This window comes from Salmo trutta, chromosome 13, assembly GCF_901001165.1.
Source record: "Salmo trutta chromosome 13, fSalTru1.1, whole genome shotgun sequence".
NCBI classification, from domain to species: Eukaryota; Metazoa; Chordata; class Actinopteri; order Salmoniformes; family Salmonidae; genus Salmo; species Salmo trutta.
This window is the reverse complement of record NC_042969.1, coordinates 62,975,339-63,000,796: the sequence shown is the minus strand read 5'-3', so window position 1 is coordinate 63,000,796 and position 25,458 is coordinate 62,975,339. Positions and strand designations below refer to the sequence as shown.

At 44.8% G+C, this 25,458-nt stretch overlaps 2 protein-coding genes across 2 annotated transcripts; both read right to left on the bottom strand.

Annotated features, from left to right (window-relative positions):
- Positions 1 to 247: 247 nt before the first annotated feature.
- On the bottom strand, positions 248 to 8,430 carry LOC115206264 (scavenger receptor class F member 1). The gene is made up of 13 exons (XM_029773027.1): positions 7,827 to 8,430; positions 7,547 to 7,608; positions 7,325 to 7,426; positions 6,876 to 7,143; positions 6,433 to 6,696; positions 5,994 to 6,212; positions 5,701 to 5,829; positions 5,389 to 5,495; positions 5,118 to 5,226; positions 4,540 to 4,664; positions 2,135 to 2,272; positions 1,822 to 2,011; positions 248 to 1,636 (listed from the first exon to the last, which is right to left on the bottom strand). The coding sequence occupies exons 1-13, from the start codon at positions 7,925 to 7,927 to the stop codon at positions 571 to 573; spliced, it is 2,880 nt and encodes a 959-aa protein (XP_029628887.1). The 5' UTR covers positions 7,928 to 8,430; the 3' UTR covers positions 248 to 570.
- A 182-nt stretch (positions 8,431 to 8,612) lies between these two features.
- LOC115206265 (RILP-like protein 1) lies at positions 8,613 to 24,987 on the bottom strand. Its single transcript, XM_029773028.1, has 8 exons — positions 24,117 to 24,987; positions 22,602 to 22,731; positions 16,618 to 16,739; positions 14,890 to 15,078; positions 13,785 to 13,954; positions 13,517 to 13,639; positions 13,304 to 13,402; positions 8,613 to 9,921 (listed from the first exon to the last, which is right to left on the bottom strand). Exons 1-8 carry the CDS (start codon positions 24,486 to 24,488, stop codon positions 9,789 to 9,791), a joined length of 1,338 nt encoding a protein of 445 aa, XP_029628888.1. The 5' UTR covers positions 24,489 to 24,987; the 3' UTR covers positions 8,613 to 9,788.
- Between the last annotated feature and the right edge of the window lie 471 nt (positions 24,988 to 25,458).

Below are 25,458 nucleotides of genomic sequence, written 5' to 3'. Positions count from 1 at the left end.
CCACCTCAAGCCTATAATCCCCGGCAAGCAAACAATTGTCACATTGGAACTCTGTGTGATCCAGTTTGTCCTGAAACAAAGCGTAGTAGATACAGCTCCTACAGCGCTGGAACCATTCATTTACTTCTCCAGACAAAGAGGGCTTCATTGTAAAACTCATCTGGGACAAACTTTGTTAGCTTGATGGCTAACGTTAGCAGCTTAGCCTAGTGATGACAGACAAGCCAAAGTGAACAAAGTGCACAGATGGGAGCATGCATTTTTTGTTTTAATTTGCATAGTTGTTTCACACATGGCAGTTACAGTGTCGATTACTATTTGGTAAGGCGATTTCAACATTATCCTATTGTTGTATGATATACATACATACAGTACATATTGTAAAGAACCATAATGTACATATTGTAATTCATAAAATGGTAAACTCAATATTGTAAAGTTAGTTAATGTCAGACTCAACTGTTAACTTAAGTACATTAAGCTAGTTTCCAAATTCCTCATTCATTGGTAGTCAAACTACATACTAAATTGTGAGAGGAGACAGAGCAGCACAGTCATTAGCATCTGAAGTTAGGAATGCATAATCATCACGTTCTCATATAGGTTAGCTCCATTGTCCACACTGGCCACCACTCCGTCATTGGCGACTTCACTCAGACTAACAGCGTCGGTTACAACTCCAGCTGGCCCGACTGTTAGATATCCACTGTCAGTCTCAGTCTGCATCCCAGGGTCACCGATCTCTCCTCTCACCGCTGACCTTTCACCCCTGACTTCTAACCCAGCGACCTCTGGCACGCTTTTCAAAATGGAGGACATGGGCCTCGTAGGCGTAATAGTGGCATTGGCGCCCTCAGGTGGGGGGTGAGTGTTAGTGCCATCATCAGTGCTTCCCATGACAGCAGGCGAGCTGTGGTGAACGTGCTGTTTCCTCCTACTGGGTTTCCTCATAGGTACGCCTTCCCCTACAGGACCCTCCACCCCCAAGGGTGGGGGACGCCCCTGCTCCCACACACTGGCCCTGGCCCCCAGCTTCCTCCTGGGTGGCTTGGTGATCCCCTCCGCCCCCGGGATCTTACCCTTGGACCTAGTTCCCCCCTCCTGGTCTTTATGTCTCTGGAGGCTGCTTAGCCTGCGTAGCATGGCCTGTACCGGGCCATCCGAGCTGGGGAGCTCTAGTTTAGACAGGGGCCTCCCCACCCCCGCCTTCCCCACTGTCACATACACTGTGGTCACCTTGTCCATCCCTTTATCTATCTCTGCCTTCTGGTCATCGGATGTGGACCCTGGTGCTTGCCCACCCTTTCTGTTAACAGCGGCATTGGATATGGTGCGTCTTCTTCCTACTACTGCTCCAGGCACCTGCAGAGTAGACATGGCTTGGGACGGGGTGGCAGGGTACCTGTCCACATCGGGGTCCCCTGCTTCACCACTGGATCCTAGTTCTTCCAATGGTCCAGTCCCACCTCCACATCCATCCACACCCCCCTCACCTGTCTCTTCCCCCTCTGAGGCCTTCCCTCCATGGGCTTGGAGGGCTGACAGCATCAGGACCCCCCAGGGGGACTTAGGTTTGGTGCGGGGGGCCCCGGGAGTCAGGTCCTGGGCAGAGCCTCGGCGCTCCTTGGGGCTGAACCTGGGATGAGGTGAGATTGAACTTTATTAATCCCCAAGAGGAAATTAATTTGACAAACTCTCAACATTAAAAACAATCACAAGACAATTGCGATGACTATAACTTTGCAGAGACAAGTTAAAAAGAGAATTGAAGTGCCACGTAGTGTCGCGTGGTGTGTGTAGTGTCCAATGTCCTGGTGTTACCTGGTGCCTTCGGCGAAGGAGACGGAGGGGCGTTTGGACTTGGCGTTGCTGGAGGTGCGGGGGATGCCAAAGGGGAGGGACATGTCTTCTGCACTAACGCTGAAGGCAGAGGGGTCGGGGAACATGTTACACTTAGAACTCATCTCATGCTGGAACTCCTGGAACTCACCGCCCGCCACTGCGGGGATGTCTGAGGGAGGAAGAGTGGGGTTAAGGGAGGGACAGGGAGAGAGTGAAAATAGGGAGTCAACGAAGCACAAAGGGTTGAACACACACACACACACACACACACACACACAAACACACTGATTACCTTCTCTGGGGGGGACACAGTAGAGAGCCTCTCCGGTCTCCTCATCACTGTCGAAGGAGGATCCATCCGTCACCCAGCCTGAGGAGGGAGGCTCTATGAAACTGTGGTTGAACGTCAGCTCAGGGTCGTGGTGGGACACTGGAGAGAGAAGTGCTTATTATTATTATTGTCATAATATTGTAATAAGTATAGCATGCACACCTCTCATGTTTCCAAGTGCATGGAGAAAAACCTTGAGAGCATCCAACAAGTACTGGAGTTTCTTCCTTACATACAGTACCAGTCAAAAGTTTGGACACACCTACTCATTTAAGGGTTTTTCTTTATTTTTACTATTTTCTAAATTGTAGAATAATAGTGAAGACATTCAACTGTGAAATAACACATTTGGAATCATGTAGTAACCAAAAAAAGTGTTAAACAACTATATTTTAGATTCTTCAAAGGGGATAGGTACTCCACAGGGGATAGGTACTCCACAGGGGATAGGTACTCCACAGGGGATAGGTACTCCACAGGGGATAGGTACTCCACAGGGGATAGGCACTGTAAATCCAATTAGTACACACCTGGGCCCATTAATTGCTTTGTGTCTTCCTCAATATAGGTGTGCCAGGACAGGAGCTGGGGGAGGAGAAACTTGTGAGGACGTCAGATTTTCCTACCTCAGAGAAAGCTTTGTTTACTAGGGCACCTTGTCTCTCTGTTAACCAAGGCAGGCTATAGGTAGAGAGAAGCGTTCCTCCGGTAACTATTATGTGTAGAAGATCGTCTAAAGACAGGAGTAACCGTTTGTTGTTTTGCATTCCCTTTTTGGCCACAGCCTTTTGGTCAACTGTTTAGTTTATGTTTATTTGTTTTGTTACGCTGGTGACAGCGTTGGACGTTACCCTCTACTGGAATTATTTTGTTGGGTGACAGAAAACCTGTTTAGTAAACAATCACAAGAAAATGAATCACAACCACTGCCTCTGGTCTGTTCATGTTTTGCCTCCCGCCTGTGTTAGGGTGTTTTGGACAAGCTGATCCATTCACAGTAGCCACCCTTTGCCTTGATGACAGCTTTGCACACTCTTGGCATTCTCTCAACCAGCTTCACCTGGAATGCTTTTCCAACAGTCTTGAAGGCGTTCCCACATATGCTGAGCACTTGTTGGCTGCTTGTCCTTCAATGTGCGGTCCAACTCATCCCAAACCATTGGGTTGAGGTTGGGTGATTGTGGAGGCCTGGTCATCTGATGCAGCCCTCCACCACTCTCCTTCTTGGTCAAATAACCCTTACACAGCCTGGAGGTGTGTTGGGTCATTGTCCTGTTGAAAAACAAATGATAGCCCCACTAAGCACAAACCAGATGGGATGGCGTATCACTGCAGAATGCTGTGGTAGCCATGCTGGTTAAGTGTGCCTTGAATTCTAAATAAATCACTGACAGTGTCACCAGCAAAGGACCGGTGGGAACCACACACGCGGAGATCATCCGTTCACCTACTCTGTGTCACAAAGACATAGCGGTTGGAACCAAAAATCTCAAATTTGGACTCATCAGACCAAAGGACAGATTTCCACCAGTCTAATGTCCATTGCTCGTGTTTCTTGGCCCAAGCAAGTCTTCTTTTTATTGGTGTCCTTTAGTAGTGGTTTCTTCGCAGCAATTCGATCAGGAAGGCCTGATTCACACAGTCTCCTCTGAACAGTTGATGTTGAGATGTGTCTGTTACTTGAACTCTGTGACGAATTTATTTGGGCTGCAATTTCTAAGGCTGGTAACTCTAATGAACTTATCCTCTGCAGCAGAGGTTCTTCCTTTCCTGTGGCAGTCCTCATGAGAGCCAGTTTCATCATAGTGCTTGATGGTTTTTGCGACCGCTCTTGAATACATTTTCTGGATTGACTGACCTTCATGTCTTATAAGGTAATGACGGAATGTCATTTCTCTTTGCTTATTTGCACTGTTCTTGCCATAATATCGACTTGATCTTTTACCAAATAGGGCTATCTTCTGTATACCACCCCTGCCTTGTCACAACACACCTGATTGGCTGAAACGCATTAAGAAGGAAAGAAATTAACTTTTAACAAGGCACACCTGTTAATTGAAATGCATTCCAGGTGATTACCTCATGAAGCTGGTTGAGAAAATGCCAAGAGTGTGCAAAGCTGTCATCAAGGAAAAGGGTGGCTACTTTTAAGAATTTCAAATATAAAATGTATTTGTTTAACACTTTTTTGGTTAGTACATGGTTCCATATGTTATTTCATAGTTTTGATGTCTTCACTATTATTCTACAATGTAGAAAATAGTGAAAATGAAGAAAAACCCTTGAATGAGTAGGTGTGTCCAAACTTTGAATGGTACCGTACATACAGACACATGATATGATCTCTAGTGTGATATTGGACTGACCTGTGACTCTGGGTAGCCCAGAGGACCAGACAGAGATACAGGGTACAGCAGAGCTCACGTTGGCCAGGACGTTAAACACATGATGCTTCATACGGACAGAGGTACCACCGTCACCCACTGCTACCCTGTAGGACCACAGCAAGGTCAGAGGAACACACACACACCTGCATTTGCCATCAGAATCATACACACACACACACACACACACCTGTCTTTGCCATCAGAATCATACACACACACACACACACACACACACACACCTGTCTTTGCCATCAGAATCATACACACACACACACACCTGTCTTTGCCATCAGAATCATACACACACACACACCTGTCTTTGCCATCAGAATCACACACACACACACACACACACACACACACACACACACACACACACACACACACACACACACACACACACACACACACACACACACACACACACACACACACACACACCTGTCTTTGCCATCAGAATCATACACACACACACACCTGTCTTTGCCATCAGAATCATACACACACACACACACACACACCTGTCTTTGCCATCAGAATCTTACACACACACACACCTGTCTTTGCCGTCAGTAGGTCCTCCACAGCAGCAGCAGCAGCAGACCAGACCCAACAGCACCAAGATCAGAGGGACCAGGAGACCAGCGATCAGAGCCCTGTGACCACCTGACACCACACACACCCACACATAAACAAATGTGATTCAACCTCACATATTCCTTCTTGAGGAGAAAAAATATTTGAATCCATAGACCCATCTACTTTTACTTATCATTTACTACACATGAATAACCAACTAGAACTGTATCCAATAGGAGTAGTGCATACTGTATGGACACGCCCCTGTTGCTGGGTGACAGGCGGTGCCCTCTTCACAGTCACAGACAGAGGAACAGTTAAAGCCATACAGCTGGTCTGGACAGGTGATGTTACAACTGGGGACACAACAGAGAGAAACCTGTTAGTGACAGCCAGATACACAAACAGCAAGATGTCTAAATCAGACACTATTGTATTAGAGACACCTATTTATTTGAACCATTGTTCACATCAGTGATTACTTCAAGGAAGGGACAAAAGGAAAGATGCATTTTAAGAGTATTCGAACAGAACCTCTGTCTGCTTTCTCCATACTCTCACCTCTGTCCCTGGAACCCGGGCCCACAGACACAACTTCCTGTCACGTGATCACAGTGGCCATGGAAACAGGGGCTGCACAGGAAGCGGCAGGTATCCCCGAATGTTCTGTTAGAGCATGGCTTGTCACACCTGCAGACAAACAGTGGCCCAGGTAACAGACGGACAACAAAACTGTCAGAAATGGAAGAAAACGCTGAACCTCTTCGGTATCATTGACACTGTCATGTCTGGGAATTACTGTTAAAGGTCTCAGATACATTTCACTGGTAGTTAGTCATCAAACACACACACACCTGGATCCGGTCCATCCTGGATCACATTGTGAACACGCCCCCGTCCTGGGGTCACATGGTTCACCGTTCCTGCAGCGTGGGCACGCCTCCTGGCAGTGGTTTCCATGGTAACCCCGACTGCACGGCCGGTCACAGCGTGTGCCGTTCCACCCAGGCTCACAGGCCGTACAGACACCGTCAACCACAGAGCACGACTGGCCTCGTTTACAGTGGCCACAGCTACACAGGAGAGAAGGAGAGAGAGACATCCATGGAACAGTCCAACTGAATACATACTGTAGCCATTTCAGGATAGACACAGGTACAAACCTACATAAAGTGCTCAGAAGTCGCCCGAACCATCAATCATCCATATTGATCAACAGCACAATGACAAGGCAGTACCATCCCAATCATGTAATCCAAAGCACCACTGCAATATCCATATACACTCACTTACCTCAGTTTACACCAGCTGCCATACTCCCCGGGTCCACACGGTTCATTACAGACGGCTCCCTTGTACCCAGGCTGACATACACACTCCCCGCTGACGGCATTACACTCGCTGTGCTTCAGGTCACAGTTACAGTGGCGCTCACACGTCTGACCCCACCACCCATTCTGGCACTCGCACGCCCCCGTCTTCTGTTGGCACGACGATATGTAGCAGCTACAGCGAAGGCTGCACTTCTGACCCCAGTACCCTGGGGCACACTGACACCTGCCAACCAACGTTTTTTAACAAAACATATATTTCTATTGTGTTTTAGCGATTGTGTTGAAAAATATGGTGTGTGACACTGCCCTTTTAATTTGTAAATTGCAGGCTAAATTGCATCAAGAAATGAATATCTAAGCTAACTAATGCCTTCCACTGTAAATCAAGTCATTCTCTCTCACCTGCCGGTCAGTGGGTCGCAGGTGGAGGTGCCTGGGTAGCACTGGCACTGCTTGGTACAGGTGGGCGTCCACCAGCCCTCATCGCAGGTGCAGTTGCCGTGCACAGGGTGACAGTGCCCGTGGCGGCCACATCTGCAGGCGTTCTGGCAGAGTGGCCCCCAGCGGTTGGGGAGGCATGTGCACTCGCCCGTGACTGGGTTACAGCGCCCGTGAGGGTGGCACTTGCACAGCTCACGGCAGTCCGGTGCCCAGAACTCTGGAGGGCAGCCTGTAGAGGGAGACAGGTTGTAATACTTCAGTAGTTTCCACTTAATTACAATGTTCTTACCCTTTTATTCCTGGATGTAAAGTGCTACCAAAGTTACTATATTAACTCTTGTTGTGTTAAAAATATATTGTTTGAGTGACATAGCCTATGTAACTTAAACGTCAGAGTTGGTTTGACTTACGTGTCTTGCAGTTGGCTCCATAGTAGCCAGGTCGACAGCGACAGACGCCTGGGTATACACACACCTCATCCTGCTGGCAGGCCCGCTCGCCATCACACACAGCTAAAGTCATAAACAACAGACACAGTACTGAATTATACAATACTACCTAAACAAGACGAAAAGCCTGTTCTTGTGTGCCCTGGACGGTTTTCCACAAGTTACTGTCTACGGGGTACTCACGTATAGTACACTCCTCTCCCCGTTGTCTCCATCCAGTACAACAGACAAGAGTGGAGGGATCCCTGTTAGAGAAGGGTAAACAAAATACATACCATAAAGCATAGTAGGAAGTTTCTTTATGGGTCACATTTCTTTTGACTGTTTTTTCATGAAATAATGGAAGATTACAATTATTAAGATTCTGAGAATGTTTCATAAAGCAAGGATATTACTGCTTGATAGAAAAGGCAGAAAATGAAAGAGAGAGATATAAGGTGTGAGAGTAAAATGTAGTTATCACCTGAGGTCCTGGCAGACATTTGTCCCCGAGGGAGCCAGTCTCTGAGGGGCGGAGAGGGAACAGCAGAGCAGTAATCCTAGACCCGTCAGAAACAGGCCCATGTCCACCCCACAACCAGGTCCGTACCAGCCCACAAAAGGTCTCAGACCGTCCAACTCACGCCTGTCCCAACACCAGAATCCTATCCCGGAAAAATCACTTTCTCCTTTTCTCCTCTTTCTCTCACTATTCTCTTCCCAAGTCCAGAAGAGGACAATGGAAATTGAAAGCACTCTCCTCTCTCTTTCTCGATTCTTTCTCTCTCTCTCTCCCCCAGTCACTCTCTCTCTTTACCTCTCTTTTTCCCCAGCCCAGCTCTGTGGTCTTAGAAGTCAGTCTTTCTCTTTTTTTTTCTCTCCCTCTGTCTTTCTGCCCAGCCTAGCTCTCGTCAATCATTAGTCTTGTAGTTGTAGGCCCAGTAATGCCTGACTGAGCGGTCCAAACCCGTCCGTTTCCTCTCCCTCTTTCCTGGGGAAGTTAGAGCCACTTCCTCCCATTCAATCTGCCTCAGTAAGGCTTTTTAAAGATATCACCACATACTGAGAGATTCTGGGAAGAGGTGAGCAGTGTGTTTTGCAAGTTTATTTGTGTACTGTACTTCTGTCTTCCACACAATAACTTCCTATAGCTCACAAACATACACATACACACACAAAAACTTGTAAAAAAGATCAGAAGTGGGATGTTCTCTTGGCAAATTGATGTATGTTGACAGTCCAACTCTCATTCTCCCACAATACACACTTCTGATTTAATGTCAGATATTTATTTAGTTTTTGTAGCACAAAAGCTTCTCCATTTAAAAACAGTCATGCTTACAAAAATGAAATGTACATACAGTGTTGCAGGAAAATATGTCATTCCACACTACCACCAGCAGCATTCATTTAGAATGTCAGAAAACCACATCAGAATCTGAGAGGTCTGAGTACAGATAAGATATGGTAGGGGGCAGCGGCAGCCATTGTTGTGTGTGTGTTTAAAGACATGGTGAGATGGTAGGAGCGTGAGAGCACACACACCATTTCCTTTCAAGGAAACACACACTTCCTCTGTACGTACAGCAACCAACGTACAGGTGCTGGTGCCACAGTGAACACACACACACAGACAGGACAGACAGGCAGGCACACACACCACACACACACACACACACACACACACACACACACACACACACACACACACACACACACACACACACTTGGCAGACACATACATAACAATCAACCCCAATGGCCAATTCATGGTCCTGGGGAAGACATGATTGAACTCATAATAAGACTATCAAATATGTGAGATGAGCTGATGGTTAAGAATATAAAGTATAATCAATAAATGACTGTTACTATGAGGCAATACATTCAGGGTCAGAATCAACACACAGTGTACTTTAGTGTAAAACGTTCCCTATAACACCATGTCCATGACAGAGAATTAGAATTACAGCAACCACAAGGCATGGCAACAACAACCACAGGAGGTAAAATGTTAAACACATGGAAGTCCACCATGGTTGTTAATAGTTAGGATGCCCTCTTGTGGCACAAATGTGTTCCTGCGATTACTAATGATTGCTGTGGTCAAAATACATTTTAAAATCTTTATTAAAATATCGCAATACAAATTTGCTTCAGAGATTCAACAGAGATTTTCCTCTTAATAATGTCCTGCATGGTTATTGTCAATGCAAAGTGTACAGTTGGCCATTTCACCACTCTGAACCTATTCCTGAGAGAAACAGAGGGAGAGAAGGAGAAAGGTATATAGAGCAAGGACGGGGTAGTAAAAAAGAAAGAGGGAAGGCATGAGAGAATGCTCTTCCTTTCTTAGGGCTGCTATGGAGACCTAACCAGTATAAAACATTCAGTAAAAACTGAACAGAATGGAGGACAAGTGTACTTGGACGGATGTTGAGGGTTGTCATGGTGATCGTTTGGGTTCCGTCTCCGCGGTGGTCTTGGTGTCGTCGATGATTTCCCAGGAAGAAGCAGCCTTGTTTTCACTGGGACTACGGCTGCTGTGGTTGCTGCCGGAGCGAGTCAGGAAGCCAAAGCTAGGAGACAACACAGGTCTAGGATCAGATATACTAACTCACTACCAGAAGAAACTAAAGCTACACACAGGAGAGGAGAGAACACAACACAGTTCACAGGTCAGAGATATTGTCTGAAAGACTGAGTTGTTCCACTTCCTAGTAGTTCCTACACACTACTACAGTGTCTGAGGTTATATACCGCATAGTCTCTTGTGGCCAACCGGGATCATTTAACGGTAAGCGTGTATGTGAAATGTGGTTCTGGTCAGGGTTTCTGAGATTACATGCAGTACTACATTGAGCAGATATGAGATAGACTACTCCCCCTGGTGGTGTAACCAGGGACTATGTTTACATCAATGGCCTTAGAGGTATCAGCAGGTGCTGTGAAAGCTATAGGTTGAAGGTAAACAGAGCAGAACAGTGAACAAAGCAGAGGCAAGTTTTTGTATGTCTGCCTAGAGGTAAACATAGACACTCAACAGTATTATCTTGCTCCCAGACAAATTAAACAACTTCTTTGCACGCTTTGACGACAATACAGTGCCACTGACATGGCCCACTCCCAAAGACTGTGGGCTCTCCTTCTCCGTGACCGATGTGAGTAAAACATTTAACCATAGTACCCTCCAAACTCATCATTAAGCTTGAAACCCTTGGTCTCGACCCCGCCCTGTGCAACTGGGTCCTGGACTTCCTGACGGGCCGCCCCCAGGTAGTGAAGGTAGGAAACAACATCTCCACTCAACACTGGGGCCCCACAAGGGTGCATTCTCAGCCCCCTCCTGTACTCCCTGTTCACCCATGACTGCGTGGCCATGCACGCTTCCAACTCAATCATCAAGTTTGCAGACGACACTACAGTGGTTACCAACAACGACGAGACGGCCTACAGGGAGGAGGTGAGGGCCCTCGGAGTGTGGTGTCAGGAAAATAACCTCTCACTCAATGTTAGCAAAAGAAACGAGATGATCATGGACTTCAGGAAACAGCAACTTTAATAGCCACTTTAATAATGCCACTTTTATAATGTTTACATATCTTGCATTACTCATCTCATATGTATATACTGTATCCTTCACTATCTATTCTTTAGTATCTATTGCATCTTAGCCGCTCTTTCACTGCTCATCCATACATTTTAAACTTATATATTCTCATCCCATTCTTTTACTAGACTGTGTGTTTTAGGTTTGTTGTGGAATTTGTTAGATATTAGGTTTTGTTGTGGAATTGTTCGATATTACCAGTTAGATACTGCTGCACTGTCGGATCTAGAAGCATAAGCATTTAGCTACACTCGCAATAACATCTGCTAACCATGTGTATGTGACCAATAAAATGTGATTTGATTTGAGGAGACCAGAGGTAGTTTAACAGACAGACAATATAATCAGGATTCAGGACATAGCAACAAGTTGATGGAATGATTCACGCATACTGGAGGGCTATGAAAGAAGCCAAACCGGTCTAACCAAACATAGACCTGCCTCAACTTTGCCTAGACAATCAGTGGCCTTCGAGTAAGGGTTATGGTAGGGCACTGCATATTTAACTGAGGCTCATTGTCATTGCAAATTAGGCTATTGCAGGAATTCTCCAACAGAACGGTCCTGCATCAGTTTACCAGAGTAACAACATTGTAACAAGCAACTATTCATACCAAATTTCTAGAACTATCTTCTGATTGGGTTTCTATGAATGTTGTAAATGTGCTTTAAACATGTTTATATTTCTGTATGTGAATAGCTACAGTGGAAGAAAAAGTATGTGAACCCTTTGGAATGACCTGGATTTCTGCATCAATTTGTCATAAAATGTTATGATCTTCATGTAAGTCACAACAATAGACAAACACAGTCTGCTTAAACTAATAACACAAACAATTAGAATTGTTCATGTCTTCATTGAACACACCGTGTAAACATTCACAGTGCAGGGTGGGAAAAGTATGTGAACCCTTGGATTTAATATCTGGTCGACCCTCTTTTGGCAGCAATAACCTCAACCAAACGTTTTCTGTAGTTGCGGATCAGACCTGCACAACGGTCAGGAGGAATTTTGGACCATTCCTCTTTATAAAACCGTTTCAGTTCCACAATATTCTTGGGATGTCTGGTGTGAACCGCTCTCGTGGTCATGCCACAGCATCTCAATCAGGTTGAGGTCAGGACTGACTGGGCCACTCCAGAAGGTGTATTTTCTTATATTCAAGGCAGTCTGTTGTTGATTTGCTTCTGTCTAATGGGTTGTTGTCCTGTTGCATCACCTAACTTAAGTTGCGCTTCAATTGGCGGACAGATAGCCTTACATTCTCCTGCAAAATGTCTTGATAAAATGAATTCCCAAGTTTTCCGTCGATGATAGCAAGCTGTCCAGGGCCTGAGGCAGCAAAGCAGCCCCAACCATGATGCTCCCTCCACCATACTTTACAGTTGGGATGAGGTTTTGATGTTGGTGTGCAGTGCCTTTTTTCTCCACACATAGTGTTGTGTGTTCCTTCCAAAAAACACAACTTTAGTTTCATCTGTCCACAGAATATTTTGCCAGTAGCGCTGTGGAACATCCAGCTGCTCTTTTGCTAACTTCAGACGTGCAGCAATGTTTTTTTTGGACAGCAGTGGCTTCTTCCATGGTGTCCTCCCATGAACACCATTCTTGTTTAGTGTTTTACGTATTGTAGTATCGTCAACAGAGATGTTAGCATGTTCCAGAGATTTCTGTAATTCTTTAGCTCACTCTAGGATTCTTCTTAACCTCACTGAGCATTCTGAGCTGTGCTCTTGCAGTCATCTTTGCAGGATGGCCACTCCAAGGGAGAGTAGCAACAGTTCTGAAATTTCTCTATTTATAGACAATTTGTTTACCGTGGAATGACTTTTATAGATACTTTTGTAATCCTTTCCAGCTTTATGCAAGGCAACAATTCTTAATCTTAGGTCTTCTGAGATCTCTTTTGTTCGAGGCATGGTTCTCCTCAGGCAATGCTTCTTGTGAATAGCAAACTCAAATTTTGTGAGTGCTTTTTATAGGGCAGGACAGCTGTAACCAAAATCTCCAATCTCATCTCATTGATTGGACTCCAGGTTAGTTGATTCCTGACTCCAATTAGCTTTTGGAGAAGTCATTAGCCTAGGGGTTCACATACTTTATCCAACCTACACTGTGAATGTTTAAATGACGTATTCGATATAGACAAGAAAAATACAATAATTAGTGTTATTAGTTTAAGAACACTGTGTTTGTCTGTTGTTGTGACTTAGATGAAGATCAGATCAAATTCTATGTCAAATTGATGCAGAAATCCAGGTAATTCCAAAGGGTTCATATACTTTTTCTTGCCACTGTATGTTAATAGATGTGTTGTTTAAATGAGTAAAAACAGGTCAGTAATACTTACAGGTTCCTGATGCGAGACTCTTGTGGTTTGCTGTCAGTGCTGTCTGTCTCGGTTTCTGTCTCTGCTCTCCTCTCAAACAGGGGGCCTTTCTCCTCATCACTGTTCAAGAAAATCACATCCACAAAGTTAGCACTGTGTGTGTGTGTGTGTGTGTGTGTGTGTGTGTACGCACATGTGTATGTGTGTGTACCCGTGTGTGTGAGTCAGTGTCACCTGCTGCATTCGTCCTCTGGCATGCCCAGCATCTTGGCCTTGATGACAGTTTTCTGTTTCTTTATGGCAGAACGTACTGCCTCCAGCAAGAATCCTGGACACCGCTCATCATTCAGGATCTCCCTGTGTGGATGACATATATGACACACACGTCAGTACATACACACACAGGAATAAAACTAAACAAACATGTAAACATGTACACACACACACTCATAACCCCCCCCCCGACACACACACAAACAGACACACACCCTATAGTATCTACCTCTGATAGTAGGAGAGTTCCTCCTGCACCAGGAACAGGTTGGCTTTGAGCTCATTCCTCTCTGTCAGCATCTCTCTGACCTCCTGTTTGGTGAAACAGGGTCTGTTGGGGTCCTTAAGGTCTATCACCAGCTTGCCTGTCAGGTCCACTTCTGTCCTACATGGACTGGCCTGTTGGGGTGGAGAAAACACAGCTGGACTATCACAATTGTGTTAATGTAATGACAGTTGTGTTTAAGGGAAACAAAATGTCGTTGTTCACCTGGTATAAGAAATGTTGTGAACTTCACAGTCTATGAAATTGTCTAAAAGCAATAGCAAAAGCATAATACACATCAAAATGATGAGATTTGGCTATGTGTGACTATTACAAAGTAAAAAGACAAACATTTCTTGTAGTGAGATTTCTTAGTCACATTATACTGTAGTAGGTGGACAATATATACATGTACATCTTGTGACAAAGGTGTATCTGTTTTCCTCTCACAACAATGAGTTAACTCCTTTGTCAGAGAGAGAAGTCAGAGATATGACCTTAGTTTCTCTTATCTTAGTCATAACAAATATTTCAAAATGGCTACAGTTTATTTTACAGGGAGAAGAGTTTAAAAAAAACAAAGGCCAAGTGTAAGACTTGGCAGAGAGAGGACAGTAACAAATGTTTAAAGATTACAGTGCAGCTACAAAATAAACGGAGGGAGAGGGCAGGACACTAAAAGTTCTCTAGAGAAATGATGACAAGGTGTAACAAACAAGTCAGTAAAGTGAGTCAGAATACACCACTCTGGATGACTAATGTTTATGTAGTATTACTGGGTACTTTGGGTCCTGGATACTGATTGACAGAAACAGCATTTCAGCTGTGTGTTCAGTATATCAGACAATACACCACGGGTATGACTCAAAAATACATGTTTACTGTTCTATTTATGTGATAACCAGTTTATAATAGCAATAAGGCACCTTAGGGGTTTGAGGTATATGGCCAACATACAACACCCCATCGGGTCGTTCTGCTTAAATATAATATGAAGGTCCAAGACCAATTCAAAAATGGAAATGAATGCTTACCTTTTCAACAAGGGACAAAAAAACACACTTCTTACCGTGCCAGCAGCAGCGTTGGTCTTTTCCAGCTGGGTGGTGAAGCATTCTATCTCTTTCTGTTTCTCTCTGAGGTCTGCCTCCATGTCAGCCTTCCTCTCCACAGCCCTCTTCATCTGGGCCGTGATGATGCTCTGCTTGTGTCTCAGCTCCCCATTCATCTTCATGAAGCGCTCCAACTGCTCCTGCAGCTGTACACACACACGTATGAAACAACACTAACATTACTTACGTACACACTCAGGACGATGATATGCTAGATATCATAGTGGGCCTTGGTGGGGGTGCAGGGACTCATTGGGAATAAGGGGGACCATATTACACAAACACAGGGGGACAATACTGGTTACTCCCATGAACACAAAAACATGTTCCAAGCATCATTTTGAGCAAACTTAATTTAGGAGGCCCACATCTTTAGGTAAGATGAAAAGCCTAGAAACATCAACAAACTCGAGCTGGAGTTTAAAACCATTACTGTGTGACAGAGGGAGCTGCTGTGAATAGGGAGGTGGAGTCATTGCCCAGACTTGTCTCCAATAACCATGACTATTATGCCAGTACCATTTCAATTTCAAGTTTTATTAGTCGCATGTACGGGATGGTATACCCCGTCACATGGTATACCCTGTCAAATGAAATGCTTACTTGCCGATTCATTCTCAACAATAAGAAATAACATAAGATAAGACTATGAACATAAAGTAAATGGCTCAGTAGAATAGAATACAATTTTTAGCTTAAGTATAATACAATTTATAGTCTAATATTTACACGTGTTTTGGGGAAGGGGCGATTGGGGGGCAAGTGTTTAAATTGTGCAGTATTTAGCAATCATAATAGGAGTCTGGTAGTAGCAGTTGTGATGTGTGTGTAACATGAATGCACACTGAGTGTACAAAACATTAATAACACGAGCTCTTTCCATGACATAGACTGACCAGGTGAATCCAGGTGAAAGCTTTGATCCCTTATTGATGTCACTTAAATCCAATTCAATCAGTGTAGATGAAGTGGAGTAGACAGGTTATCAAAAGACTTTTAAGCCTTTAGACAATTAGGACATGGATTGTGTATGTGTGCCATTCAGAGGGTGAATGGGCAAGACAAAAGTTTTAAGTGCCTTTGAACAGGGTATGGTAGTAGGTGACAGGCGCACCAGTTTGAGTGTGTCAAGAACTGCAACGCTGCTGGGTTTTTCATGCAGAACAGTTTCCCGCGTGTATCAAAAATGATCCACCACCCAAAGGACATCCAGCCAACTTGACACAACTGGGGGAAGCATCGGAGTCAACATGGGCCAGCAACCCTGTGGAGCGGTTTTGACACCTTGTAGAGTCCATGCCCCGACAAATTGAGGCTGTTCTGAGAGGGGGGGGTGCAACTCAATATCAAGAAGGTGTTCCTAGTGTTTTGTACACTCACACACAAATACATAGATAGATACATAGATAGATAGATAGATACGTACGTACGTGCGTGCGTGCGTGCGTGCGTGTAAGCTGAAGCGTGTCTGGGTCACTGCTGAGAGACAGACTTCCTATCGGCTGTTTATGACACCTCCCCACTCATGACTGGCTATTGGCTGACCTTCAGAGTATTGATACAATCACTGTGCCCAGGCGTGTGTGTGTGTGTGTGTGGGTGTGTGTGTGTGTGTGTGTAAACTGAAGCGTGCATGGCTACACTTGCATTCAGATGGACTGTACATGTAGTCTTTTTGTCCTTACCGCCTCCACCTCTTTAGACATGCTGGCTATCTGCTGTACTTTGGCCCTCAGCTCATCTCTCTGCTTGTCAACCACTTCCTTCAGTTTCAGCATCACCTCCCGCTCCTGTCGTTGGACACGGTCTGGAACACAGGACCACAATACAATATCATCACTGTGGGTATTCAATGGTCAACAGACAGAGCAGAGAGAACGTCATTAGGGCATACATTTTTTTGTATATAAATAATATCAACGGAGTCTGGGAAGTCCCTCCTTGTTTCAGTTTGTTTTCTTCCGTTTGGTGCCTAATGAACATGACCCAGTACCTTATCAACCATCAGCAGTCGGCCGAGACGACGTCCCCAGCCAAATCTGCTCAGTGGAGTGTATCTTAAGGCTAAACAGAAAAGACACTTAAGGATTACACGGTCATCTTTAAGCAGTCTGGTTTATACCTGTTGATTCAGACAGACTACTCTGGACGTCTAATAACTGATACATAACTTATGGTGGAGCTATGGCATGGATATTGGAGACACTAACGTTCCTAGGCTAAACTGGTGCAATAAAACTTAACAGCAAGCAGCTAACATGGGCCTCCTTGTTGGAAAACTGTTTTCAGTGTGTAGTATGACCGGGGTTTTCAAACTGGTGTCCGTGGAGGTACTGAAGGGCATCCGCACTCTAATGTTTTATAACATTTTTTTGAAAAATATTTTTGGCGAATTGTTTTATGTGATAAATTCTTATTTTATGAATATCACTACAACATAATATAATTGTGGATACCATTTCTATGTCTCAGCATCCAGTATGAAGGAATTTAAAGATGCTAACTAGCGTTAGCGCAATGACTGGAAGTCTACAGCAACGGTTAGCATGCTAGCTGTTTCTGTTCATTCAACTCTGGGGAAGTAGATAAATGGCTTGCCAAAATCTCGAACTATCCATTTAATATGGAGGAAATTACAGTCATTGGAGCTAATTAAAGGGTTTTTCTGTACAGAAAATTCTTAAGTGGGCCATCTAAGTGTTAATTTTATATACACTGCTCAAAAAAATAAAGGGAACACTTAAACAACACAATGTAACTCCAAGTCAATCACACTTCTGTGAAATCAAACTGTCCACTTAGGAAGCAACACCGATTGACAATAAATTTCACATGCTGTTGTGCAAATGGAATAGACAACAGGTGGAAATTATAGGCAATTAGCAAGACACCCCAAATAAAGGAGTGGTTCTGCAGGTGGGTACCACAGACCACTTCTCAGTTCCTATGCTTCCTGGCTGATGTTTTGGTCACTTTTGAATGCTGGCGGTGCTTTCACTCTAGTGGTAGCCTGAGACGGAGTCTACAACCCACACAAGTGGCTCAGGTAGTGCAGCTCATCCAGGATGGCACATCAATGTGAGCTGTGGCAAGAAGGTTTGCTGTGTCTGTCAGCGTAGTGTCCAGAGCATGGAGGCGCTACCAGGAGACAGGCCAGTACATCAGGAGATGTGGAGGAGGCCGTAGGAGGGCAACAACCCAGCAGCAGGACCGCTACCTCCGCCTTTGTGCAAGGAGGAGCAGGAGAAGCACTGCCAGAGCCCTGCAAAATGACCTCCAGCAGGCCACAAATGTGCATGTGTCTGCTCAAACGGTCAGAAACAGACTCCATGAGGGTGGTATGAGGGCCCGACGTCCACAGGTGGGGGTTGTGCTTACAGCCCAACACCGTGCAGGACGTTTGGCATTTTCCAGAGAACACCAACATTGGCAAATTCGCCACTGGCGCCCTGTGCTCTTCACAGATGAAAGCAGGTTCACACTGAGCACGTGACAGACGTGACACAGTCTGGAGATGCCGTGGAGAACGTTCTGCTGCTTGCAACATCCTCCAGCATGACCGGTTTGGCGGTGGGTCAGTCATGGTGTGGGGTGGCATTTCTTTGGGGGGCCGCACAGCCCTCCATGTGCTCGCCAGAGGTAGCCTGACTGCCATTAGGTACCGAGATGAGATCCTCAGACCCCTTGTGAGACCATATGCTGGTGCGGTTGGCCCTGAGTTATTCCTAATGCAAGACAATGCTAGACCTCATGTGGCTGGAGTGTGTCAGCAGTTCCTGCAAGAGGAAGGCATTGATGCTATGGACTGGCCCGCCCGTTCCCCAGACCTGAATCCAATTGAGCACATCTGGGACATCATGTCTCGCTCCATCCACCAACGTCACGTTGCACCACAGACTGTCCAGGAGTTGGCGGATGCTTTAGTCCAGGTCTGGGAGGAGATCCCTCAGGAGACCATCCGCCACCTCATCAGGAGCATGCCCAGGCGTTGTAGGGAGGTCATACAGGCATGTGGAGGCCACACACACACTACTGAGCCTCATTTTGACTTGTTTTATGGACATTACATCAAAGTTGGATCAGCCTGTAGTGTGGTTTTGAGTGTGACTCCAAATCCAGACCTCCATGGGTTGATAAATTGGATTTCCATTCATTATTTTTGTGTGATTTTGTTGTCAGCACATTCAACTATGTAAAGAAAAAAGTATTTAATAAGATTATTTCTTTCATTCAGATCTAGGATGTGTTGTTTAAGTGTTCCCTTTATTTTTTTGAGCAGTATATATATAATTATAATTATTTGTATAAAGTATAATTATTTGTAAAAATAACATATGCTAATATATGATGGGGGTCCCTGGGTCACCAGTTTGCCTGGGCGGGGGTCCCTGGGTCGCCAGTTTGCCTGGGCGGGGGTCCCTGGGTCGCCAGTTTGCCTGGGCGGGGGTCCCTGGGTCATCAGTTTGCCTGGGAGGGGGTCCCTGGGTCATCAGTTTGCCTGGGAGTGGGTCCCTGGGTCACCAGTTTGCCTGGGCGGGGGTCCCTGGGTCATCAGTTTGCCTGGGTGGGGTCCCTGGGTCGCCAGTTTGCCTGGGAGGGGGTCCCTGGGTCGCCAGTTTGCCTGGGTGGGGTCCCTGGGTCGCCAGTTTGCCTGGGAGGGGGTCCCTGGGTCGCCAGTTTGCCTGGGTGGGGTCCCTGGGTCGCCAGTTTGCCTGGGCGGGGGTCCCTGGGTCGCCAGTTTGCCTGGGCGGGGGTCCCTGGGTCGCCAGTTTGCCTGGGCGGGGGTCCCTGGGTCACCAGTTTGCCTGGGTGGGGTCCCTGGGTCACCAGTTTGCCTGGGAGGGGGTCCCTGGGCAAGAAAAGTTTGAAAACTCCTGTAGTATGGTGTCATATAATCTAATTGAGCTAAATGTCATTATGAGCACAATTAGATTATTCTTCTAGTCCTGAGAAAATGAAGAAAGTTAAATGTACATTTTAGTGGCTGGAAATCTGGTCACAATGCAGATAGTGGATAGATTCGAGACACATTTTACTACCATGTGTAGACATTTTTCTGAGAATGTAGACAAGATCAGGACAAAGGACCGGTGTTTGCACCAGGTATAAACAAGGATTTTGAATCACATTCAGCTGAATCTCATCTTTTTTTCGAATTTTTCTGTGCTTTCTATAGTAGTAGTTTTTCCTGTTTCCTTTTTGTGATGTTTCTTGACACAAATATGGTCTTCTCCTTCAGGGAAAAATGTATCTGATTTAGGCCCCCTGCGGCTGAACAGACACTTCCTTGAAAACTAGTGAAAAAAATACCACAAGACTTGCATTAACAGTATGCATTAACAGTTTACATTACGTTGAAGTAAAGAGGTACAGTATACAAGCTATAGTGGACATTATCAGTGACTTCAACTGCCCTTGAAAATTGCTCATATGCAATGAGTAAATCAAGGATAAGAGCATCTAATTTGTTGAATGATATTAGGGTTGGTGCTCTTAGACGCTTCTATAGCACAGTGCGAGTATAGAGTACTAGGCAGAGACCAGATAAATAATGAATATCTTACTAATACTTCAGAATGCTTAAAAAGTTTGTGTAATAATACAAATTATATGCGTCTATCGTATTATATTAGTTTATATGTATCTATTCTGCTTTGTTCTTCTTTCAGTCTTTAAATAACAAATGTCACATTTACAGTCACACATTCACTTCCCAAATAAACAAACACCGGGATTCCTCAGTCAGCAATGTGACTACCACCAGAAGTAAATACTCTGCGTCAGCAACACAGTAACTCCATTCTCGTAACAAGCATTACTTTGGGGTACTTTACCTGTTGTGGTGTATAGTATGTTTGCATACACGCATGTGAGAAGGGGATTGTTTCTAAGAGGTGTGTGATATATTATGTGCAACAGAAAGGGTAAGTACCATGCCCCGACCTTCCTGAGCATGGTTGACCCTAAGGCAGATGTTTAAACTAACCTTCCTGAGCATGGTTGCCCCTAAGGCAGATGTTTAAACTAACCTTCCTGAGCATGGTTGCCCCTAAGGCAGATGTTTAAACTAACCTTCCTGAGCATGGTTGCCCCTAAGGCAGATGTTTAAACTAACCTTCCTGAGCATGGTTGACCCTAAGGCAGATGTTTAAACTAACCTTCCTGAGCATGGTTGCCCCTAAGGCAGATGTTTAAACAAACCTTCCTGAGCATGGTTGCCCCTAAGGCACATGTTTAAACTAACCTTGCTGAGCATGGTTGACCCTAAGGCAGATGTTTAAACTAACCTTCCTGAGCATGGTTGACCCTAAGGCAGATGTTTAAACTAACCTTCCTGAGCATGGTTGCCCCTAAGGCAGATGTTTAAACTAACCTTCCTGAGCATGGTTGAACCTAAGGCAGATGTTTAAACTAACCTTCCTGAGCATGGTTGCCCCTAAGGCAGATGTTTAAACTAACCTTCCTGAGCATGGTTGCCCCTAAGGCAGATGTTTAAACTAACCTTCCTGAGCATGGTTGACCCTAAGGCAGATGTTTAAACTAACCTTCCTGAGCATGGTTGCCCCTAAGGCAGATGTTTAAACTAACCTTCCTGAGCATGGTTGACCCTAAGGCAGATGTTTAAACTAACCTTCCTGAGCATGGTTGCCCCTAAGGCACATGTTTAAACTAACCTTGCTGAGCATGGTTGACCCTAAGGCAGATGTTTAAACTAACCTTCCTGCGCATGGTTGACCCTAAGGCAGATGTTTAAACTAACCTTCCTGAGCATGGTTGACCCTAAGGCAGATGTTTAAACTAACCTTCCTGAGCATGGTTGCCCCTAAGGCAGATGTTTAAACTAACCTTCCTGAGCATGGTTGCCCCTAAGGCAGATGTTTAAACTAACCTTCCTGAGCATGGTTGACCCTAAGGCAGATGTTTAAACTAACCTTCCTGGGCATGGTTGACCCTAAGGCAGATGTTTAAACTAACCTTCCTGAGCATGGTTGCCCCTAAGGCAGATGTTTAAACTAACCTTCCTGAGCATGGTTGCCCCTAAGGCAGATGTTTAAACTAACCTTCCTGAGCATGGTTGCCCCTAAGGCAGATGTTTAAACGAACCTTCCTGAGCATGGTTGACCCTCAGGCAGATGTTTAAACTAACCTTCCTGAGCATGGTTGACCCTAAGGCAGATGTTTAAACTAACCTTCCTGAGCATGGTTGCCCCTAAGGCAGATGTTTAAACTAACCTTCCTGAGCATGGTTGACCCTAAGGCAGATGTTTAAACTAACCTTCCTGAGCATGGTTGACCCTAAGGCAGATGTTTAAACTAACCTTCCTGAGCATGGTTGCCCCTAAGGCAGATGTTTAAACTAACCTTCCTGAGCATGGTTGCCCCTAAGGCAGATGTTTAAACGAACCTTCCTGAGCATGGTTGACCCTAAGGCAGATGTTTAAACTAACCTTCCTGAGCATGGTTGCCCCTAAGGCAGATGTTTAAACTAACCTTCCTGAGCATGGTTGCCCCTAAGGCAGATGTTTAAACGAACCTTCCTGAGCATGGTTGACCCTCAGGCGGCTGTGTCCCTATGGCTGTTCTATAACAACCAACCTCTATAGGTATCGTTGCCCTTAAGGCAGCTGTTTAAACCAATCATGTGTGTGCACATGTGTTTTAAACCAACCTTCCTGGGCATGGTTTCCCCTCAGGCAGCTCTGTAACTCCTGATTCTCAGTCTGTAGATGTAACACCTGGGCCTGCAGCTCCTCGCACCTGCTCCTCTGCTTCTCTGCCTCCTCCTGCTGCTGCACCTCCTGTTGGGGACGAGGAGAAGCTGTCACTGACTCTGGGTTAGGAGGCACACAGCATACCCACCATAGAAATAGAATGACATTCTAGACATTCTATTTCTATGGTACCCATAACCATTGACTTCTAGTGAACTCATAGCCCACAGCCAGAGGAGTCTACAGGTACTTGGTGGTGAAGAAGAATAGCCTCCTAATTAAATCAAAGATATTGATAGCTACTGAGTGCTAGCTGAAGAATGTTCCAAGTGAAAGAGAAAAACAAGTGTGCCTATGACCCGCATGTTTATAACTTCAATTTCAGTGTTATGGTGACTACCAATATAACAACAAGATACCAACCAAGACCAATAACACAGAGTGTAGTCAGGTGTGAGACAGAAACAACATGTTGGGATAAGCAGGGCTCATGGTGTGGTGTGTGAAAGAATGTGTGTGGTGCATAGAGATGTGGTGCAGTGAAAGCTGTAGGAGATAAATGGGCCAAGCAGAAGTCCTAACATACTGTTTCTTCTTAAATCAAATCTATGATCGTTGAGATCACAGACAAGATAAGTGATTTCCCAAATTCTACTGCGATATAGCCTGGGCTATTTTATATTAAAATATCCGTTTCTCCAGAGATAAATCAGATCAAGCCCGAACAGTGCGATGTACTAGAGTTGTAGTTGCAAACAGGCCAATTCTACATAGTTTATTGGAGAAAACGTGGTAATTTACTACACGACCATCATCCATTGCATTGGAATCGCTTGATGTTTTATTCTGCGTTGTTACATCATTCAACCCACGTAATGCAAGGTGCATTTCATTTATTTAAAACAAGTCGAAACAGAAATCCATGATAAATGTTTTAAAATCGAACCGACCTCAAAAAGCACTAATCGCTCAACACTACTAAATAGGCTAATTTACCTTTCACATACAGTGGCAAATGTGGCGACCTGTCAAGAAAAACACACGAGGGACATCATAATGACACTGGCACCAGCGTCCATTCTGAACACACCTTTCCATGATGTTACATAACAAAAACGACATATAGGCTACATTTCGCTTAGGCTACTAATACCACTAAAATGTAGCCTTCTCTATGTGGAGGAATAGTTGCCAGTGGTAGGCATACACTCTACACAATGTGTCACACAGATAAGAAATATATTTTGTGAGCTGCCACTTGGTCCTGAATGGGCATGATGAATAACGTGGCATGCTGACGTGCAGCATACTTGTTAAATCGTAGCCTAGCCGTAAAAACAATTCAATTCCTACAATGTAGCAGAAACCCCAAATCACATATCTTCAGTGTTGTTACAATCCGCTAACTGACACGATACAACATCACTGGAGGGATTACTAACGTTACCATGTTGTTATTACCATCGACTCACCCGCTGCATTTCATTCTTTCTGCTTTCGTCGTATTCTTTCACAGATCTCGTCTTCTTCTGTTTCTGTACATGTAGCGTTTCGAAAGCTTTGAGTAATTCTTCTTCTTTTGACTTGTGTGCATTGTTCCGCGAGGCGAAGCTCTCCAAAAGCTCTAGAACTTTGACTATTTTAGGCAGCAGTACTGTGGCGCTCTCTTTACCGTAGCTGTCAATAAGTTTTTCCACTTCCGAGCCAATCAATTTAGCCATTTCGTATACATCATCCACAGTTAATGCTGAACATGTCCTTTCAAAACACCACCCTGTCTTCTTGACGTCCTGCTTTTGATCGTTAATATCGCAATCATTCTCCATGTTTGCACCAGTGTGCATGCACGTTAATATCGATACCCAGAAATAAAAGAAAAATGTCGTTCTCAGCGTGACAAGACAGTTCCCCAGCGATAGAGTCGAAACACAACTAAAGCGAAAGTGTTCTCAAATAAACAGGTGTCTTCTCTATATCGCGATATGCTGCTGCATCTAGTGTGTGCATTATTCGTCACCCTATGCTCGAACTTGACTCTTTCTTTAGTTGCATGCTTGGTCATCCAGACAAAAACAAGCCTCATTCGAGCATACGTCACATATTTTGCTTACCCCTAGTCTAGAACATTAACTTGAGGCCCGATTCAAATTAAAGAACGGAGTTCCTCATCGTGTCGTCTTGAAAAGACAGAGCAGTGTATTGTCGACTGGACGCCCACATTTCAGCCCCCTCTCTTTGCTCGGCTTGTTTACCATTCAAGAACCCTCCTACTTTCCTGACCAGCGTAATAGGAGTGAGCTTCTCTTAGACCCACATAGCATAGCGTACTGTTGAACTGGTATGCTAGGTCGACCGTACAGTAAAACAGTCCAAGCATACAAATTGGATTTCATCTGAAGGCATGGGAAACGATCAAGGATGCTGTACTGTTGTTTAACAGTCGGCATACAGTACCAGTCAAAAGTTGACACACCTACTCATTCCAGGGTTTTTCTTTATTTTTACTATATTCTACATTGTAGAATAATAGTGAAGACATCAAAACTATGAAATAACTGGAATCATGTAGTAACCAAAAAAAGTGTTAAACAAATGACAATATATTTTATATGTGAGATTCTTCAAACTAGCCACACTTTGCCTTGATGACAGCTTTGCACACACTTGGCATTCTCTCAACCAGCTGCACCTAGAATGCTTTTCCAACAGTCTTGAAGGAGTTTACACATATGCTGAGCACTTGGCTGCTTTTCCATCCCTCTGTGGTCCAACTCATTCCAAACCATCTCAATTGGATTGAGGTCGGGTGATTGT

Bases quoted from the DNA above. Each gene is read 5' to 3' on its own strand.
- LOC115206264 (XM_029773027.1), bottom strand. From the start codon at position 7,927: ATGGGCCTGTTTCTGACGGGTCTAGGATTACTGCTCTGCTGTTCCCTC. The intron at 5,830-5,993 runs GTGTGTGTGTGT...GTTTGTCTGCAG, and splicing joins CCAGGATGGACCGGATCCAG to GTGTGACAAGCCATGCTCTA. The intron at 5,496-5,700 runs GTGAGAGTATGG...TTGTGTCCCCAG, and splicing joins CCCGGGTTCCAGGGACAGAG to TTGTAACATCACCTGTCCAG.
- LOC115206265 (XM_029773028.1), bottom strand. From the start codon at position 24,488: ATGCACACTGGTGCAAACATGGAGAATGATTGCGATATTAACGATCAA. The intron at 22,732-24,116 runs GTGAGTCGATGG...CGTCCCCAACAG, and splicing joins GAAAGAATGAAATGCAGCGG to GAGGTGCAGCAGCAGGAGGA. The intron at 16,740-22,601 runs GTTGGTTTAAAA...CCTGTGTTCCAG, and splicing joins GGGAAACCATGCCCAGGAAG to ACCGTGTCCAACGACAGGAG.